The sequence below is a fragment of the Colletotrichum abscissum genome (genome assembly GCF_030869225.1).
Source record: "Colletotrichum abscissum strain IMI 504890 chromosome Unknown Scaffold_12.1, whole genome shotgun sequence".
NCBI classification, from domain to species: Eukaryota; Fungi; Ascomycota; class Sordariomycetes; order Glomerellales; family Glomerellaceae; genus Colletotrichum; species Colletotrichum abscissum.
This window is the reverse complement of record NW_026850010.1, coordinates 415,310-430,022: the sequence shown is the minus strand read 5'-3', so window position 1 is coordinate 430,022 and position 14,713 is coordinate 415,310. Positions and strand designations below refer to the sequence as shown.

The 14,713-nt window shown below is 53.6% G+C and overlaps 6 protein-coding genes across 6 annotated transcripts; 3 read left to right on the top strand and 3 right to left on the bottom strand.

The window, feature by feature from the left end:
* Positions 1-1,957: 1,957 nt before the first annotated feature.
* CABS01_05910 (peptide alpha-N-acetyltransferase Nat2) lies at positions 1,958-2,871 on the top strand (the record flags this gene model as incomplete). Its single annotated transcript, XM_060539278.1, has 3 exons — positions 1,958-2,396; positions 2,454-2,648; positions 2,726-2,871. The coding sequence occupies 3 exons, from the start codon at positions 1,958-1,960 to the stop codon at positions 2,869-2,871; spliced, it is 780 nt and encodes a 259-aa protein (XP_060404673.1).
* A 171-nt stretch (positions 2,872-3,042) lies between these two features.
* Positions 3,043-3,429, bottom strand: CABS01_05909 (uncharacterized protein; the record flags this gene model as incomplete). Its single annotated transcript, XM_060539277.1, has 1 exon — positions 3,043-3,429. The coding sequence occupies one exon, from the start codon at positions 3,427-3,429 to the stop codon at positions 3,043-3,045; it is 387 nt and encodes a 128-aa protein (XP_060404672.1).
* Positions 3,430-6,180: 2,751 nt separating this feature from the next.
* On the top strand, positions 6,181-6,747 carry CABS01_05908 (uncharacterized protein; the record flags this gene model as incomplete). Its single annotated transcript, XM_060539276.1, has 1 exon — positions 6,181-6,747. The coding sequence occupies one exon, from the start codon at positions 6,181-6,183 to the stop codon at positions 6,745-6,747; it is 567 nt and encodes a 188-aa protein (XP_060404671.1).
* Positions 6,748-6,987: 240 nt separating this feature from the next.
* CABS01_05907 (uncharacterized protein) lies at positions 6,988-7,344 on the bottom strand (the record flags this gene model as incomplete). Its single annotated transcript, XM_060539275.1, has 2 exons — positions 6,988-7,051; positions 7,106-7,344. Coding segments are annotated over 2 exons (303 nt in total), but the record flags the coding sequence as incomplete, so codon positions are not given.
* Positions 7,345-8,570: 1,226 nt separating this feature from the next.
* CABS01_05906 (uncharacterized protein) lies at positions 8,571-9,349 on the top strand (the record flags this gene model as incomplete). The annotated part of the gene is made up of 3 exons (XM_060539274.1): positions 8,571-9,035; positions 9,123-9,226; positions 9,289-9,349. The coding sequence occupies 3 exons, from the start codon at positions 8,571-8,573 to the stop codon at positions 9,347-9,349; spliced, it is 630 nt and encodes a 209-aa protein (XP_060404669.1).
* A 3,410-nt stretch (positions 9,350-12,759) lies between these two features.
* On the bottom strand, positions 12,760-13,500 carry CABS01_05905 (uncharacterized protein; the record flags this gene model as incomplete). Its single annotated transcript, XM_060539273.1, has 1 exon — positions 12,760-13,500. One exon carries the CDS (start codon positions 13,498-13,500, stop codon positions 12,760-12,762), a length of 741 nt encoding a protein of 246 aa, XP_060404668.1.
* Between the last annotated feature and the right edge of the window lie 1,213 nt (positions 13,501-14,713).

The window sequence follows — 14,713 nt, the reverse complement described above, 5'->3', positions numbered from 1 at the left end:
CTGCCTGCCGCGCCCCGCACGGTCGTCGCAAGCGTGCTCTACATACTATGTACACTTGGACGGGGTTGAAGGGTCCTCAAGAAAGTTTGCGCTATTGATATCCCTCCAATTCATTTGTCTGGACGGAGAGATCACCGTGATCACCTGCTGCCTGCAAAGTTTGGTTGTACTTGAAGCGGTCAACAAGGCTGAACTGAAACACCAATAATGAACGCTCAATGATTCGGTTGAATGATTCGGTAGAATTCTGAGTTTATCAAGGTGATATAAGAAACTCCCAAGCAGCACTATCGAAGCCATGGCAGCCCGGGATCACCGACCTCTCCGCCCACCGTCTTCCGGGTCTCGGGGACGGAAGTGCGGTCGGTTGGTGGAATTGGATAACGACGGCGGCTGGAGCTATAGGCGGCAATCGGGGCTGATGAGCTTGAACCTGCCGGCCCTTGTCGGTCCATGACACGTTCATGTTGAACTCCATGGTGATGCCAGGGTGGTAATGCCAATACTGATCGGGCCCAAATCCGATGAATGTCCACCTGGATAATCTTCGGGCTTACTCCGAACCTCTCGTTTCCTATTCGATATTACGAAGCGCGCTCCAAAGTTTGGCAGAAAACCTGAATACTGACATTTATTGCGATAGAGTTTGTATTGCATTATCTGGTTGCCTGCTGTAGTAACCGTGAACGTTGGATGAAATCATTGCTAATTGCATCATCACCACGTACAAAGTTGCGAGGAAAAGAGAAACTGCTGCCAGAGAAACACCGAGGACTTCTACGAAGCTTTGGACGGAGGATGGCGCAGCCGACCTATCGATACTCCGAGGTGTTACGGAGCTTGAGCCATTAGGTAGCTTCCAAAGTGGAAGCCCCTGTCCCACACCCTTGACGAATTCCCTATAACCCTCAACCCAGAGGAGATCGTGGGGCAAAGCAGAGATCCTGAAGGAAAATGGTGCGTATTCGCAGGCAAACCTTTCCATTCGAGGGATCGCATCAGTTCTCAGACCTGCTGACAATCTATTTAACGGCCCAATACGCTTTTGAGTTGAGAAGGCCCTCGTAAATTTGATGCGAGCGAATGGGAGAATATCGCAGCGATGCGCTGAGGCTAACACATTCCGCAGATTGACTTTTAATGAGCGATGAGTCCAACATGTTGGTTCCAGACCTCTCCAAATTTCTGCCCGTTGTTGGAGCCAAGAGGACGGGCTAGTCAGTGCGAGTGATTTGTGATGGCGGTGAAGTTATCATGGGGTGTGTGAGACACAGCGCATGCGTAGTAAGAGTAAAGTTTGTGGCTTGTCGCAGACACGTTCGTATCTGAGACTGACCCGGGCCGACTTCCGAGTGATGAGATGAGGTCGGATACCGGCACCAGTCTTTTTCCGATATCTCTCACGTGATGAAAACGCCACCATATCACCAGCCACATCTCTGACGGCATGTTCCGCACGCGGGTGCCGCCTCTACCGGGTACCCACGACACAGCTGGGCAGTTCGTCGGAGGAGATCCATTTCTCGTCAGATTTTTCAACATCCAGGGTCAAAGACGCGAGAACCAACGTGACTTTCGCCGCGCGCGTAAGCCACCGAAGCAGCATCCGCACTGATCAGTACGACCGAGCCTTTTTGCGAACTTTTGGGCTGATTGTGTGCGCACACCGACGACTGGAAGCTTCGGCGACAACGGCACCATCGGAGACCGGCGTATCGGAGGCAAAACACACTTTTTGTCGTCATCCACGCGGAGTTTACGGCGATTCGGAACCCAGGCTTCCAAAAGAAAAATTCCGTTTGCACGCAAGCTTGATTAGCTCGGCGCGTCTCCATCGCAACCCATCACTCACGACCGACCTTACAACCTTGACTCGAGTCGAGACATACCACAACGAGCCATAAGAATCAACAATCTGTGTCTAGGGGCTATTGGCGTAATCGTGCTAGCCATCAAGATGATGCGACCAGCTTTCCAATTGGCAACCCTATCGCGCCGTGCGATACCGGCAGCGAGGCAAAATGCAACAGAGGCACTGTGGAGGAAGCAATTCACTGCACCAACGAGAAGTTTCAAGACAACAACCCCGCAAGCAACATATCAAAGACCTGGCGCATCGCAAACCCAATTCCGCTGGTCGCAAAGTCAGACTTCAAGCTGGATCACGTCTCGGCTCGAAACGATCTTCAGGTCATCACGCCGGACATTCCGGTTCTCCGCCAGGCAGAGCAACTCGGCAGACGGTGCTGCCAAAGAGTCGCTTTCGCTCAGTCAAAGGTTGAAGAAGCTTTCGCGCGAATATGGGTGGTCGGCCGTTGGCGTGTATTTGGCCTTGAGCGTTCTGGATTTTCCTTTTTGTTTCCTGCTCGTGCGGATCGTTGGAACCGACCGGATTGGTGAGCAATATATGCGAGTCTAAGTGTGGTGAGTCAGTACTGACACATAGGTTGTAGGTCAACTGGAGCACTGGGTAGTGTCCCACGTTCAAAAAGTGATCCCTGATTCAGTCAAGACCTGGTGGACCGAATACAGAGCCGCACTCAGCAAGGCCGAAACCGAGCAGCTGGGAAACAACGACATCAGCGATGCCGTTGAGAAGGCAACATGGGGAGTCGAGGAAGCTCAGCGCGCCAACAAAGCGGAAGCCAGTAAGTCGACATGAACTGCAATACGAGAACTCTCGTGGTCGAGGGTTCAAAAGCTCCACGAACTGACTTTGTTGTAGGCTTGGGAACTCAGTTGGCTTTGGCATATGCAATCCACAAAAGTTTCATCTTCCTCAGAGTGCCTTTGACCGCCGCGGTTACGCCAAAGGTTGTCAAGGTGCTCAGATCATGGGGATGGCAGATCGGCAAACGGCGGAGCAAATAAGCCGAAATCTGGGGCCCGTCCAGCCTCCGCTCGGCTGGTGGGTCGGAGATCCTGGGATGCCGGGCACCTCCTTAATGTATTATCAATTGAACGAGACGCTCGCCTTATTCTCGGGATTGGCATGCGAATCGGTCCTGTTTTTTTTTTCTTATTGACGACTTATAGATCCACTCACCATTTAGACCAGCATGGCAGCATCCAACAGCATTCCGCAAAGGTTGTAAACTTTGTGCCGATAATTGTATAATACAGTTGGCTTGGTTGAATAGAATTTGCTTCGATACAGAATGGTACCGGATGTGAACGGCATGATGACCAACAGACGGCACTATTTGTGTTTTCGCATTGTAATCGAAGCTGGGCTGTCAACGAGCCGTGACTCCCGAGTGTGTGGGAATGATCCAAAGTTTTGCTGAATCTTGCCATCGTCGAAACGTCATGCCCGAAGTCAAGGGCCCGGAGATGGCCTTGGCGTGGAGACTGGAACGGATGAAAGAGTTGTTGTTGACATACAGCGGATGCAAGACAAGCGAGGAGCAAAGCGTTGTCCAAGCGCATGTAGCAAACAGCGCTACTGAATGTTCTTCCGGGCTTCGAGAATCATGCTCGATTCATGGCTCCCCAACTAAAAGAGACCGCGCTTCAGTATTGGTGGCGCGCACAGGGCTGTGGTTGAGCACCAAACGTCAAAACCCCACGGCCGAGCTACTGCCTTAGTTGGACCGACTCCGCGAGGGGATTCCCAGCCGGTCATGATATCCCAGATTGATAAGGTGACGCAGGTCTCCGGCACGGCCACGGCTTTACTGCGGCGTAGTTGGACCAAGCACCGGGTGGTGATAGTGGCTGCTGGTCATAGTGGACAACGGAATGTGGCCGATCGAAGGCTGGTTGACCGGGCCTGGCCACGCGATGGTGAGAGCTTTGGTCGGTGGCCGCGATGTGCTTCCCGTCGAAGCCGACCCGCCCACAATCTCCCGAAGTCTGTAGAGCCATCCAGACCCTTGAGACGAATCTCTACCCCGTGAGCGGAAATCGAAGTGCGGAACGGTGCCACGGCACTGAATGGGGTGGCCTTTTGCCTCGCTTTGCCTTGCCTATCCGCGACTCGCCTCTTGGCTCCCCCTGGAGACTCTTGCGTGGGTCCTGACGGTGATGTCTTCCGTCAACTCTCCGCACTCGAGAGCTGAGGGAGCATAGAGTTTACTGGCCACCTCAGTAACGGACGAGGGTTGGTTCTCATTGCTCAGTCCGAGTGGGTTGCTCAATGATGGAATTCGGTTCACCGCCGCCTGACCGGGACCTGACCGTATACCTCAAACGGTAGAACACCCACAGCGTCCCTCCCTTACGTCTGCCGTGGCACTGTTGGTTCCTGCTTGTCAGGCCTCTGCATGATCACCCAGCCCGGCTCCGTACTTCTCCAGAATTTAAAGTTCTCGGTCTTCTAGAAAGAGGCCCAGGGCAGCACGTCCAACCGGTGGAACAGGTGGGAACCGGTGGGCCGTCGAATCCTGACTCGCCCCGGTTTTCCACGGAGCAGAGCCCTTCTTTCTGACTTTTGTCGTCGGTCGTTGTCAGCAATGAGTGAGATGGGGTTTCCAAAAATGATAACCATGTGGAAGCCACACAAGCTGTCTAGGTTTTGGATCAAAACTCTGTTTCTTACGCGGGGCCTGGGGGGTCCCCCAGCAACCTCGGGATCTGAAGTTGGCCTCCCCCTACTTCATACCACCCTCGGCCCTTCACCCATCACTGACCAGTACTCCATTCAGGTACCTCACGGTCAGCCTTCACTACTGCACCCTCTGCCAAAACCGTGTCGAACAGTACCTGCAACTGGCTGATGCTCTGGCCCGGGTGTCTCGTGCCATGCTGACCGGCGCACCCCAACTCCGCTTGACCCCCATCACCAAGCCGCCTACTTGTGCCGTTCCGTGCCTGGCACATCCGGAGCTCACCACAAGCAGGGCGGTGGAATTGTGAACAGGCAGGCCAGAACAGACGATGGTCGATCCACAACCGGTCCGGAAAAGCCGCTGCTCAGAGACAAACTCTGAATGGGGGTACCTAGAAGGTGGACAATCCGCGGAGGAATGCCAAAGATGAGCAATAGCAGCCCCCCTGTGCCGCACCCGGCCCAGCTCTTAAAGTCCAACCTTTGCCTGACACACCTGTGGTGCTCATCGCTGCTGTGATTCCGTTTTGCCTTTCGGAGGAGCGACTAGCATTTTCCCAACTGGGACACACCTCCGTGGTGAGCGACCGCCGCTCAGTTGTCAGGTCTGTTTCACGACAATCTCGACTGGCCCCAGGAGTCGTCATCGCAATTCCACGGATTACCTCGTTATTGAGTAACGAAATTTGTATCGCCGTTGGAGGACCCGGTAGCGTTGGCGCCGTCGTCGAGACCGCGCGGGCTCTGGGTCAAAGAATAGAGACTCAGAGTATTGCGCCATCTGATGTTCGTAGTGCTACGGACGTATGCCAAAAAAGACACCTCTTGCATGCTTCCGTGGGTGTTCTTCTTCAGCCCTTCAGGGCACAAGCCACTCCGCAATATTCGGGACTAACACATAGATCTGGTTGAACGCGGGAGGGCGTACACAGATGCTCTTGCTTTGCCACAAACACCCAGAGGCTGGTGATGATTATCAAGTCGTTCATTGGCGGTGGCTCGGGGTTTTCCAGCAATCCTTGCGCTCTAGATAGCGCGTGTTCTAGCACCTAGCAATCTAGCAAACGGGCTTATGGCACTTGCGGGGCCCGAGACGTCGGCTAGATCAGAGATCGAGAGCCGCCCCGGGAAGAGTAAGGGGTCAAGGTAAGCTAATACCGTTACATACAGCACGGATCGAGTACGTAGCTACTGATATTCTGTCTACTACGGCGGCCCAAGGTGTGGTACCATTCGTTCTAGGCTAAGCGACGGAGATGTCGACTAAGTGCGGTAATGGATTCGAGGTTTCGTAGGGAAGCCAAGGCCCCATTCAGATTACTTCTCCGCTGTCCTGGACACTGTTGGACCGTTCCCAAGAGCTCAGGCGGAAAGACACAACCTAGAGGGAAACTCCACAGTGGATTGGTTGTAGGGGTTTGCCGTTACGTGGTGATTTTGAGAGTCACTGAGAGCCAAATCTCGTTCCCCTTTCCCCGGCAGCGATCTACAGCGAATCTGGGTGGCAGGTTGAGTTACATCGCATCACGCTCTGGCAAGACCAGGGAGTGCCTATACCAAGTAGTAAGGTGCTGTATGATTTCGAGACCAGCAATGTTTCCATCGTTGTTGGCCATTCGTTGCGACCCTTCATGCTAATTCCACTTTCTGCTAGGGAAGCTTGTTGGAGGGTGACTGGCTGTTCATCTGCTGCTCATGGCACGACATTTCCTCCTTCTCGTACGGGAACCAGTCCCTGTGCGAGGGCTCGAGGGCATGTCATGCACTACCAAAGTCTAAAGAGACCCCAAAAAATCCCACGGCAAATCGCAAATCCCATGTTCTGTCTCGCCTACGGATACTATGTAATACTGGGGGGGCTCGAAGGGAACTGCCTGTCCCGGACGATATGCTCCACCTGGGCAGATTTGTCGTCCATCTCATCATTCCTCCAATTCCATCCCGTGCACGCGAGACGGCTGTCCAAAACACACCAACCACAGACGATACGCAGATTACGCAGTTACGCGGCTTTCCCAGCAGTGAGGGAGGCTAGCGCGCCGCACCAGCCTCTCAGCAGCTACACACGTTTGGACAGAAAGCCTAATGAGATTTGCAAGCGCTCGATCCAAGCCTCATACATCACTGGAAGCCCGGCAGTCTGGGAGAGAGGGACCATCCCCAAGCACGCACACACGGCACGCCGCACACCTCACTGAAAAGCTCAAAGGAGGGCGCGGGAATGACAAACTATGGAGGGGCGTGTGGCGCTTGTGTCGGTCTGGTCTAGTTCCATTCCCACACCATCTCCTATTTCGCATCTGAAGTAACGAAAATAGGGGTCATCGCCGTGGAGCTCCATGTTGATCGTCGATATACAACAAAGACACTATCAGGAAACCTTAATATTCCTTTTTGCCTTGGCCACCGATTAGTGATTACCGGTGTCGTTCTTACTCTCACTGACTGGCTCTCATCTTCTCTCGGACACTGCGCGCACTCGCATCCATCCTCCAAAAACTCTATGATCGTCAGATGTCCACTCCGTCGCAGATAAGCTTTGGGAGCATTGCTCACCATCTCAGTTGCCTTTTGCTGCGCGCTTCCCCATCGAACATGGTGCCCGGGCGATCGATCACGGTAGTGTGGACTTCGGTCGAGAATACCACGCTACGGGGCGGCCGCCTCTTGTACAGGAATGGCAAGGTCGCAGCGAGTAAGTCTTCGTGGGAGCCGCTTTGGCGGTTGGCGGTTGGCTTGGCTTCGAGCTCCAGGAGTGGGACGCGCCTCGTGTCTTCGTACTCCGTACTCGTACGGAGTAGTTCGCGACTATTTCTCGCAAGAATCGGGCTGGATTTCCTTGGCGCTGTCGCCCATTAAGCGACCAAGATGGCCAAGCTTTCCTCCAACATTCCTTGACAGGCCTGGCTCTTGGTTGTGTGGTCGAGTATGGAGTACGGTACTTGACTCACGCCCACCCCCTTACAAATAGCCGAAGTTCTACCTAGAGAGCACATCAACTGCCAAGTTGAGGTGAACCGGGGGCGGTGATTGGAGGATCGTCTCAAGACTTGTCGTCCCCATAGAAGATCTCCCAGTCGTGACTCCATTTACACGCCCTTTCCGAGCCTATAAGCAGTCCTAGGCCCGGGGTCCGGGTGGGCAGTGAAAAGAAGGTTTAGAGCCGCCGTGGGTGCAGATGCGGGTCTCTCTTTGTGCCGTTCTTGTCCCATGGATTCGCAACGCACCGCAACGCACCGCACGGGAGCGTACCGCAGTACGTAACGCGAAGCGCGGAGGTCAGCGGAGTCTCAGCGTGACGTCGGCCGGGGGGCTGGAGGCAGGGAACTCTGTGATGCGAAAGAAATCGTGCGTCTTGAAGATGTATCGGTACGAGTTCACCGCACGTCGCCGGGCCGGCATGTTTATGCCACTCAGCGAGATACAGGGCTGGGGCAGGTGATTATGGTCAGCATCACAAGGCCACACCTTACGAACCCTCTTCACGGCGCAGCATACGGACACCATACGGGGCACTTCGGCGAGTGTCAGGCAGCTCGGCGAGGCCAGATTAGAAGCTTGAGGCAGAGTCGAACTCAATAGGCGAGGACCGACTTGGTACTGTCAGAGAGAGAGACGAGAGACACGTAGCTAGGACCTGTCAGGCCGCCCACACGCCCTGCAAGAGAATTGGAGAACCGAAAAGTCAAAAAGTCTAACAAGTCGTGGAGTTGTAAGAGCATATGCTGCGGTTGCGCTGGGCAATGTTCGATCGTATGTTTTGTTCTAGAAGGTTTCTTGGACTCGGGAGTCGAAGGTGGGAGTACTCCGTATCCTATCTTCTCTTCTTGGGAACTACTGCGATGCTGGTCCTATCCTGCAGCCTGCAAACTGGGGTTAGGCCGGTTCGGCCATGTGCCGTTTTTTTATTTTTATTTTCACTTCCCTACGGAACGTCCTGCGGACTTGTACTGGGGGAAACCTTTAGGTTCAGGTACGTTTGGAACTTGGCGATGCCGCGATACTGCGTATGGAGTGAGGCATGCTCCCGCCGCTGCTGCAGCCTATTGATGCCATACAACACAAGCAAGGGGTAAACTCTACAAGGGACGAAAAATTCGTGGCTCTCTCTTCCTTGCTTCAAAGTGAGGCATCTCATGCAGAAACATGGCCTGGGGCTGCGGGCATGCGAGGGACGACAGGCTGCTGGGTAGGCCAGCATGGCGGGGTACGAATAGGTTCAGGCACAGCAGCAGCGGCGGCGGCGGCGGCAACAGCAGGGCCGTCGTCGCCTGATGGGCTCGATGCGAAGCACCTGGGCGGGCGTGATCTCGGTGCGAAGCGAATCGACGAAATGAAGCGCGCCAATGCAATTGCTACTGCCGGTGTCGGTGCCGATGTGCCGATGCCAGTGTCAAAGTTGTCAACCGATCGTGACCGATGGATGCTGCTGATGCAGCGGGAGGTTGCTTCGCCCATTCATTTCCTTTCCAACTCTGTCTGCTCGGTGTGTTGCACCGTTCAGACGGTTCAGCTGTCCAAGGGGTGTGGTGATATGGCTCAACGGCACGTTGGGTACAACACCTACAACTAGTCACCTATTGAGCTCGCCGAGAGCACAGCTTGCCATGGGCCATCGATGCGCGAACTTTGCATACTTTCAGCCGTTGGGTTTATTGCCTATTCCAGAGAGGGAGGGAGTATGTGAGTATATGCACACCGCAACGATTACCCTAGCCACATTCTGACAGTTGTCGCAGGAGAGAACTGACCAAAACCACACTCTCCATGAAGTTTGCTGAACGACAACCAAAACGCTGAAAGGGGTATCGGGTAGATGGTGTGACAGCTGGCGTTTGCCTGGTCCATGCCGTCCATAGCTAGGCCTAGGCCCTTTGGGTGTGTCTACGCAGTAAAGGAAAACAGGACGGGACGGTAAAGAGGGAGAGAGTAATTTGGGAGAAAAGTGTGGTTCAGGTACGTATACTCCCCTAGAGGCCAGGGTACCGTGACTGCTACAGGTATCGATGACAACAGCAAGAACAGAAGCACGAGGGCGGCGTATGCCCGAGGAGGGTCGGAGGGAAGAAGCAAAGAAGAGGGTGGGACGGGCCACAGGTGGGAAAACCTTAATTACCAAAAGGGGCGCGTACATGAATTCCGCATCTCTGGCGTTGTTGCTCTAGCCTCCTTTGCGGTTGGTGGGCTGTAGTCATCATTGACAAGTCAAGCCACACATCCTTCTCTCTTTTCTATGTGTGTGTGTGTCTCTCTCTCTCTCTCTAACATACACACCCTCTACAAAAGTCCGCTACAGAGAAAAGGGAAGCTATCCCGTCTCTTTGGGTTCCTTAGTCGCAAAGACATGTGATTGAGAGTCTAGGCATCCCACCACACCAATTTTGTAATTCCCAAAGCAATCACGGTGATAGTCGCCGCTGACGGGAACAAACGAAAGACTACTGAACTTGCTAGCTACGGGCGGTCGGATAGTATGTTGTGTAGTAGACAATCCGGTGTCGTCGACGACGACGAACCTTCCCACACGCCTCCTCCTTTTCCCCGGGGGTCTGGTGATCTAGCGTTGCACCACCGAATAAGGCGTATCGCGTATCGCGTGGCATCTTTCACGCCGTTCACGCCTACCTTGCGGATGCTCTTTTTCCATCCTTCACTACGCTTTTCCGTCCACCTTCTCGGCTTACAAGTTATAACTCTCTTTTCCGAATGGCGCCGCCGTCCACCCGCCGTCACCGCCGTAAGCATGTGTAGTCTCGCAGCACACCCCTAGAAGAGGGCAAGATTGAAAATCGAAAAACATAACGGGCATTTGATGCAAGCACAAGGCTTCAGAGGTTCATTCCAACCAAAGCTCCGTATCTAGCGTACGCCTATTCGTTGCTGCCCAAAAGTGCAGTGAATCAACAAATGCAAACGGGGGGGGGGGGGGGGGGGGGGGGGGGGGGGGAGACCATTCTTCCCCCACCGACCCGGGAAAAAAAAAGGGGAGAAGGGGGGGTGGGGGGCCCCCGGGGGGGGTTGGGGTGCTTTTTGGGGGGAGGGGGAAAAAGGGAGGGGGGGGGGGGCGGGGGGGGGGGGGACAGGGTGGTGTGATCGACATCATCGTCAACCGAACCACGGGAAAACAAGATGCGTAAGCTGAGTAGTAGGTCCCCCGTGGAAGTGTTGGACGTCTTTGACTGGCAAGGCAAAAGAGATGCGGGCGCTGAGATGCATGACATTTGCCGATTGACATGTTCATCCCGTCCGGGCGGGCGGGCAACTCACCGTCAAAGCTCTCTTTTTACTTTCTTTCCCCCCTCCTCGCTGTCACTTGTGTCTCGCTCGTTCGTCTCTGTCAGCAGGATCAAATCTTTTAATAATAGACTTTTTTAGGGATTTGCGAAAACTAAGGGGACCTACTGACGACGACGACGACGTCTTTCCGTTCGCACTCGCGACTTTGGATTTCCATCGTCTGTAGGTAAGTTCGGTTCGCAACCGGGAGCCTTCAAAAGTTTGCACAAAAACCTACAAGTCTACAAATGAAATAGCATGTATACGAGAGTCCACAATTGGTTAGAGGGAAGCTTTGGTCTTGGTGGTTCAAGCCTCTCTTTTGACCGTGCAACTAAACTCTACTCTTTTCTTTTTACCATCACTACTAGAGTTTACGTCTTCGGTCCACGGTCTCGTCCAAGAGTAAAGACTGTGGTCGGACGAGCAGATTGGGCAAAATGAGGAGAGGGAAAAAAGAAAGGGAGAGAGAGAGATTATAGTTTTGACCGCGCAGGTCTTGGACTCTATTTACGTGTCAAGGGCAAAAGAATCAAAGAGGCAAGTGGGCGAGAGGGATAATAAACTTCCGCACCACGACAGAGCACGTTCCTGCGTAACTTGTAAGAGGACCTTCTTGTTTACAAGATTTGATGCGGCTTTCAGGTCGATGTGATCATGCATATCGGCCTGACTTCTCACGGCACCTCCCCCCCTGGCCTGTCAACGAAGTCAGAAGGAATGGGAACGAGACTTTCTTTTTTAGGAGAAAAAAAAAACAACGCAAGTTGAGTCGATTCTTTTGCGGCGGTGAGGTAAGGTAAAACGAAAAAAAAAAAAAAAAATGAAAACCTGAATGTGGGATATAAACCTTAATTGCCTTTGTTCGCTCACCAACCAATGTATGAAGTCAGGAAGAAATTCTGCCCCCTCGCACTTGGCCCCACTTCCCACATCCCCAAACCATGGTTGTTTCCCCCAACCGTGCCACGGCATAGCAAAGACGTACATAGTACAGCCAAAAAAGACCGGCAGGCAAAAGGGGGGGGAAAAGATCTTTGCTTTGTGAGGCGTCGAAAAATTGGAGATGACTTCGACCGGTGAGGGGAATGCAAAGCAGGGGCGTGAGGAGGTGGGTGGTGGTGATGAGGGGGAGGCAGACAGGGGCGTGAATATGGGGGGACTCAAGGGCCAAGCAAGGTTTGGAAAAAAGTTTAGCATGCGTTCTTGATATTGTTCAAGTCTTTTTGTCGGGGCGTGGGCGGTCTTGTACTACCATGGCTTGAGAGGGATTCCGTGCCGTGCTGCACCACCAGAGTCTAAATATCGCTGGGTTGATAAGGGGCGTACGTACAGGTTTGCTTATTCAAGGGGGAACAGCGAGAAGGGTTGAGAGGGATTCCCAGGGCCGTTGTAGCGACGATACGGAAAGTATTTTGAAGGAAAGGGAAAGTGGGAGGGGCGTGAGCGTGAGCCGTGGAGAAAGTACACGCGTGCGGCCGTAACCAAGTGCGGTAGGAACTAGCAATGCCTTATTGTCTTGTCATCGAGAATGGCCGGGCTTCTGCCGTAGTCCTCTTGCAGAAGGGTGTGTATGTAGGTGAGTGTGGCGTGGCTCAAGGCTGGTTTGGACGAACAACAATTCTCCGGAGTAGATTCCGGTTGTCAAAACAACAGGCCAACGGGGGATGGATGATTTCGTAAAGTTGTCTAGGCGGTTTTGAGAACGGAAGATGAAGGCTTGGATATTTGGGAGATAATGGCTTCCAAAGTTGAGGATGAGGGGATGGGACTGTGTGTACACTAGGGATTCTGGGGGGCGTGTCGACAAGAGCTATTTTGTCCTTTTCCCCGTTGCGCTCTTGCTATCGTGGGGTGGTGCCTTTTCAGCGCAACCGAGCTGAAGAGTCCAAGTAAACTATAAATGTGATTATAGTGGTCATGTAGTCTTGTAGTCAGAGATGGGTAATCAGAGAGACAATGACTTTTTCTTGGTCGTACAACCCGCACAAGCAAGGGCCAAAACAAGCTGACGAGAGATTACGGTATGTGTACGTGTGTGTGTGTTTCTTCTTCAATGGCTGAGCTCTTTTGCTAGGGAAAACCTTCCTCACTTCCATCACAACTTTCCTCGCAAGTGTCGAGTTTTGGTTTTGGCTTTCCCTCCCTCGCCACCGCCACACGGCACTTCCAAACCGAACCCTAACAAACCCCTTTTCCTGCCTTTTCCACGGGTCTCGCGGTGTCTGGACTTTGCGTTTCGAGTTGGTCCCCAGCGGCGTGGTGTAAGGGTTCTGGCTGCGGGATGAACCAACCAAGATAACCAAAACTCTAAATTTCGATCTGACGATGCGGTCACAGAAGAAGAAATGGAGACAAGGTTCAGGGCGGGGGATGGGGGATAACAGAATGAGAATGGGACTTTCAAAACTTGCAGAACTCGGTCGGTGTGGTGTGCTGACACTCAGAGTCTGTGGCCAAGAAAGTGAGAAAAGAGCAAAGTATAGAGCACGTTTCGTCGCTTTCTCGGTCGTCCCTTGGTCCTTGTCCTGATCTTCGGTGACTTTGCAAATCTTACATCTGGTGTTTTCTCTCCCCCTCCCCCGCGCGTGCCCCTTTCCCGCCCTCACTTGCTTGCTGGCGCTGCCACTTCGCCGGCCCCTTCCCGTCCCGGGCCCATCCCTCCTTTGGACCATTTTTAGTAACCTGATATCGGCTGGGTGTCGTCCTTAACTGCAGAGTTGCGGCCATTGTTTCCCTGGGAAATCTTGCACTGGATGGACCCTCGAAGAGGGGGACCAAGGGAACCCTACACTATCCGTACGGTAGTACCGTAGTATGGATACACGGACACGGACGATGATCGTTGGCTTGGATATAGATTGAACGGCGAGAAGTCCGTGGTTTGGCGATGCGCGATGCGCGGCACCAGGAATACGTGTAAGTTGTGATATTGTCAGCATCACTAAGACGAAAAGCAAGCGCCCTGCCTTGATCAATGTTGCCGACCGCGGCTGCTACCACGGATACGATACTATGGAAGAAAAATATCCGATCCGAGGCAGAAAGTTTCCTCAAGAGCCGATTCAAAGCTAAGCATGGTATTCCTCCGAACCTCGAGAGCGAAAGAGAAACAGGGAGTATTCGAAGACTCAGTATTGACCTTGCTGCCAAGTGACCCGCATCCCATCGCTTGGCATCTCCACGTCCGGTATTGTGTCGTGTGAGCTTCTGCAGGTTCGCGACTCGCAGTCGCAAGCAAAAGGCGGGTATGCCGGTTTCTCAATCGCATTCCGGCGGGATGGCAAAGGCCGGCTGTCCCGGAGATTATCGACCGTTGCCGTAAAAAGGGCTCCATAATCTCCACCGAAACTTACAACTCGCCGAAAAGCGCCCTCGGTCGGCGGGACGTTAGGTGGCGGTGGTGGCCGACGTGGTCGTTGTACGTCGTCGTCAATATCCCACCTTCGGCACAGGAGGGGACGTACGTAATCAAACCCCCCCATTCCGTATGTATCGTCTGGAGTTCCCGTCCCGAGCCCCAGAGTGTATCGTCTGAAGTGGTCCGCGACGTCCCAAGACCCGAGTCCCGTGGGCGGGGGGCCGTCTTTCTCATCCAGGGCCTCTATCAATTGTCCAGGGCCTCCATCCAGAGCGAATAAACATTCACCCACCCACCTGGGCTGGAAGAGGAATCACCGTCATGGTTCGTTGAAACTGACACTTACCCCTTTCAGGGTCCATTGCCGCTGCCTGTCTCCCTGCCCACTGCCTTCCTCTTTTTTGACTTTCTCGTGGCACACCGCACAGGACTTGCGGACGGAGCTGGATTCTGCTTTGAGCAGAAAAGGATTCGGTCTCGACTTTTGCATTCCTCTGCCCGTCCCCCGTGTACGAAATACGGACACA